The sequence below is a fragment of the Helianthus annuus genome, chromosome 10 (genome assembly GCF_002127325.2).
Source record: "Helianthus annuus cultivar XRQ/B chromosome 10, HanXRQr2.0-SUNRISE, whole genome shotgun sequence".
Classification (NCBI taxonomy): domain Eukaryota; kingdom Viridiplantae; phylum Streptophyta; class Magnoliopsida; order Asterales; family Asteraceae; genus Helianthus; species Helianthus annuus.
In genome coordinates this window covers 155,613,657-155,618,642 of record NC_035442.2, presented here as the reverse complement: position 1 = coordinate 155,618,642, position 4,986 = coordinate 155,613,657, and the positions used below count along the sequence as shown (strand labels likewise).

Here is a 4,986-nt window from a genome sequence, read left to right as displayed (position 1 = left end):
CTTAAAACGAAAACGAATTCCGTCGGAAATACGTGGGAAATTTCCGACACTTTTTCTACGCTTAACAATTTGTGGCTTTTTTGTTGCTTTTTTTGTCACAAAACTAAGACCCTTTCTTGTTCGTAGGAATTTCGTGAGAAAAATGTCAGAATTTTTGTTTGTAGGAAATGCGTAGCAAATTTTAGTAGGAATAGTAGCAGATTTCTAGTAGTGAAAAAATGTGTTTATAACTACACAAAAAAGCCTAAACACATAAATAGATCGATAAACCAACACAATGACGTCGTCTTAGACTCTCAATTCTTATGATATGGAAGTGTGTATTTTGTGAAAGAGGTCAAAAGTGACAGCATATGACTAATAGTCCATGTCCATAACTTGTAACATTGATCATCGTTCTTCATATCCAGTTTGATTATCCCTTGGGTGGTCGTTAAAACAACAAGAAAACAAGTTTCCCTATCGTCGACGTTGGGGTTCTTGTAGAGCTCCGCATGCTGGTCTAACACAACACCTATGTGAAAAACAGATAAACAAATTGATCATTTTAGAATGTAATCTAAAACTAGCTTATGCGTCACTGAAAGTGGTCGCTATTTGCAGTATGTGAATGAATTGTAGTGGTAGCAAACAAATGGATAAATTGAAAAGCATACATTCTGTTTTGCTAGTGAATGCATTCATTAGACTAGACTTCCTTGTTCTGAGAATAACCTGAAGGGTAAAAGAATGTGGTAGTTAGAGGCTAGATCACTCGAACTCAGGTCATTATTAGAAAAAAAATTATAAAAGCAGCTCACCGAAAAAAATAAACATACAAACTACAAAAGTTTAAATTTAAAAACTTTAAAACAAAAGCCTGGCGACAAAGGGGACCCTGGTGACTTTCTCTAGGGGAGATTGCTGGTTGGAGTCTCGTTTGTGACAAAATGTCATGCATGAGCCAGGGGTTTACCACAATGGGCCTTCGGGCGATGGGTTTCCTCTGGATTGGTGATGTGTCGGTTCACCAGCGCTGCCTGCGATAGCGGGCATGCGTGGCATTTTGCCAATAGGTGTACCTGGGTGGCTAGGCTTTGTTGGACGTTAAAAAAAGGAAAAAAAGATAAAATAAACTAAATTTAAAACGTAGGTATCTAGGTTTTGGGATTGTTGCCGGTGGGGTTTGTGGTTGATCATTATGAACACACAGATGATACTGATATTGAATCATAGGATCGAAAACAATTTCTATTTTTTTTTAACCAAAATGGGCCCGATTTTATTATCCGATTTGGGCTCCAAAAAATTTGAGTTGGCCCTAAGAAGGAGTAGTAAAACAGATAAAGGTGTCTTGAATTGCACCTTGCCTTCATGATTCAAGAAGACAGACACTGATCTCATCATGCATCTACCTGTTCAACAGTAGAAGTCATACACAATTTGATATATCACCAAGAATTAAAAAAAAAAAAAAAGATGACGAAAACCCGAAATTTGCTTACCATCTGATGTCCTGATTGTGAGTTCAGTCCCTTTCCTCAGTATTAATCGACACTGCTCAAAGTCGAACTCATGATCAGTATATTCTTCTACAGGCATTACTGGAGCATTCGAGTTTAACATATTCTTGCATCCTGATCTTGTTTTAAGCGTTGAAGCTCCTCGTAACGCTGCACGACAACAAAGCTTAAGTTAATTAAAACAGTTAGAAATTTTGAATAGATATTCCTTATTGTAATCAGGATTATCAATTACATGTTGAAGCTGCAGCAGTGAGAGTTAAAATGTCACTTGTGCTTGTTGCACTCATGGCTGAGCTCATTGCATTACTGATCTGCTGTTTCTTTGCACCCATTGCTTCTGCGGTTTTCGCACAATGTGCGGCCACCAGGGCTGCTGCAGATGCTACTGCTGCTTCCTTTGAGGCGGTGGTGGAATTCGAGCCACTGTAGTTTGAGTTCTCGGCAGCCAACGCTGCAGCAACACTAGCTACCGAGATTGCTGCATGGACTTCGGCCCTTTGTAGCCTCGCCTTTTCTTTTTTCTTTTGCTTAAAATCTTTCAACCAGTTCTTGATTGAGATGTGTGAAGATTTAAATGGACTTATATGCCATGATTGCTGGAGAAATTATGAGAGATTTTGTTAAGATGTATGGAATTAGATCGTTTAGAAGAGATTTTTATTGATTTGGATTGAATTTTGTACCCATTTTTTACGGAAGCAGCTGTTGTAATTCAATTCTGGGTGCATAGCTTGTTGCATCCATATCCATGACTGTAACAATAGGAACTACTTAAAAACACACATTTTTTTTGCTGACATGTGTAAATGAACCGAGCCGAGCATCACCTCGTCTATGCTCAAGCTCAGCTTGCCTAGGCTTGAGCTCAGCTCGTTTAATCTACGAGAGCTTGAGCTCGGCTCGTTTCGAGCTCTATTATTATAGCCCGAGCTCAACCTGTGACTAGTTTTTGTTAGGCCTCAAGTGGCGCAACAGATTCGACACACTCACGCACAAATGAATATCACGCGAACAGAAAATGATAAATCACGACACAAGAATTTTACGTGGTTCGGTCCTAGTGGGGGACCTACGTCCATGGGCTTCAACTAGGTTATTTCATTAAGCTCAAGACACAAAGATTACAATTACATGACTGGATATATATAGAAATCTAATTAGGTTAAACAGCTTAGGGACCAAGAAAACTAAACCATGTTTTAAAATATCAAGTATCAACCCAAAAAAAGCCCAATAAACCAAGGACTTCACAAACCCAACAATTTTCAAACTCGAGCCCGGCTCATTTATTTTTTTGTTATTTTTAAATAAAAATTATATAAATAATAAGCTCGTTTACGGTTGCGAGCCAGCTTGAGCTTGATAAGTGAAGCTCGGGCTCGGGCTCGTTTACGAAACAAGCTTTTTTTTAGGCTCGAGTGCATTTAAGCTCGACTTGATTTGAATTTTTAATGATCAGCCGACCTCGTTTACACCCCTAGCTGTCAAATTCGAACTAATCTAGCATGCTTTTTCATCCTTCATCAAGCCTGTTATTTCATCTGTCAAATTCTAAAAAATAAAACAAAAGAAGTGATTTACCTTCACATCATTAGTCTTCCATAGGGGTAAGGACTTTGTTCTATCATCCATCTTTATGCTCTCCATTTTCTGTAAATTTATTTCCAATGTTAAAACTAGTCGGAAAACTGTAGGCCTTATTTTCTTGTGGCTGTGGCACATACCGCGAAGTTAGGGGACAATGGGCCGTCGTCAAAACTGTTGATTGAGCATTCATGAAGAACTAGTTCTTGGCTTTGAAACTCAGGTTGAAAAGCTTCTTTAACCGCGAAATCACACCACGTTTGCGATAAAACATCCATCGTCTTAGGATGTGCTTCAGAAAGTGTTGCCATATTATCATAATCCATTTGGATTAGAAAGGTTTTACTACACTATTAAGTTTATTGTATCACATCCACTTGATTAACTTCTCAAGCAACTAAAGAGAGCAAGCTCTGCGTACCAATCTTCGATAAAAGGATTCGTGTGTGTATATATATACGTATTATATTCATGAACCAGAACAACTATACTTGATGAAGAATCTTCATATTGCTTTATGTATATATTTTAAGGAACTTGTATATGACAAAATAACAACATTTGTGCCTTTTTCTTCATCTTTGTTATCATTAAACACACACATGTATACAATAATTATGAACATCTATGCTTAATGAAGATCTCCATTGCCAACAGATGGGCCCATACCACATTTGGAGAATTAATTAGCATATAACTTTAGGTATACTTTATAATTTATTAGAAACTTGTGTAGAACAAAATAATGACATCCATCATTGTGATCATAGTTTCACACGTCACTACAAGAAAAAGACCCTTTTCCACGACGCATGTTGTCGTTATAGAACTAAGGGCGCGTCCTAAAATACCTTCCCAATTAAAAAAAAACATTTATTTCAATAAATTTTGACGTATGATATGACATATTGTTGCCATATGGCTCGTCCTAAAATATTTTTCCATTGAGTGCGGTTTTTTTATATATTTTCCAGGGTTTTCAACAAATAATTATAATAACAAAACTGTAATCGACTACCAATTTTAATAACGAAACCCTTTTAAATTTTATAATTAAAATAATGTTCGATTCTAATACAAATTATGTAGGTAAACATTTTTTAGGTACGTACTCTCCACATGTTTATATAATACGTACAAAATTTACAAAACCTGAATCATTGGTTAAAAAAACATGGTAAGTTTCGTTTCTATTCTCGAGATAAATGTAACAATCTATTGTGAGAAAGAAAACAACCAACGTAAAATATTTTTTTTTATCAAAGGTTTGTATTATAAAATTTTGTATTTCTTAAATAGAAATGTGTTCATACGTACGTTAAAAATCAAGAAATTAATATTTTTTTTTGTGGGAATTTGTTCATATGTTTTTTGTTTTAATTTAATCGTTTATCTCATGTGTAAGTAATATAACTTATACATGATTTACACAATTACACATATATAGGTTCAATAAACGAAATTTGTTCATATTTTATTTTAATTTCATGAGAGCTAAATAAATATTGTATTTCAACTGGTTTTTATGTTTAACAATTTTGAAAATGATTTAAACAAAAACTCTGTTACGCATAGGACAATCCCTATATGTTTTATACGCACGTGACTTACTGTTTGATTTTCCATTTATGTAACAAACCAAACAAATTAAATAACCATGTACGAAATGATGTCAAGTTGACAAATGCGTGAAATATGCATGAACTAGGGAGGAATATAAAAGAAAAGATATGAAAGAAAAATGATATTTTTGTCAAATATTTTCAATGATGTGGTTTTTGTACATTATCCGGTAGTTATTATATTTTAAAACAAAAATATTTTCTATTATAATGTTTTTGTTAGGGGCTGTTTGGTAGCCTCTTAGTGACCATTCAGATGCTACCTCTTAATGGTT

General features: G+C 35.1%; 1 protein-coding gene across 1 annotated transcript; it reads right to left on the bottom strand.

The window, feature by feature from the left end:
• Positions 1-208: 208 nt before the first annotated feature.
• Positions 209-3,573, bottom strand: LOC110882907 (VAN3-binding protein). Its single transcript, XM_022130797.2, has 8 exons — positions 3,230-3,573; positions 3,087-3,155; positions 2,189-2,257; positions 1,738-2,101; positions 1,485-1,652; positions 1,345-1,394; positions 657-714; positions 209-514 (listed from the first exon to the last, which is right to left on the bottom strand). The coding sequence occupies exons 1-8, from the start codon at positions 3,413-3,415 to the stop codon at positions 297-299; spliced, it is 1,182 nt and encodes a 393-aa protein (XP_021986489.1). The 5' UTR covers positions 3,416-3,573; the 3' UTR covers positions 209-296.
• Between the last annotated feature and the right edge of the window lie 1,413 nt (positions 3,574-4,986).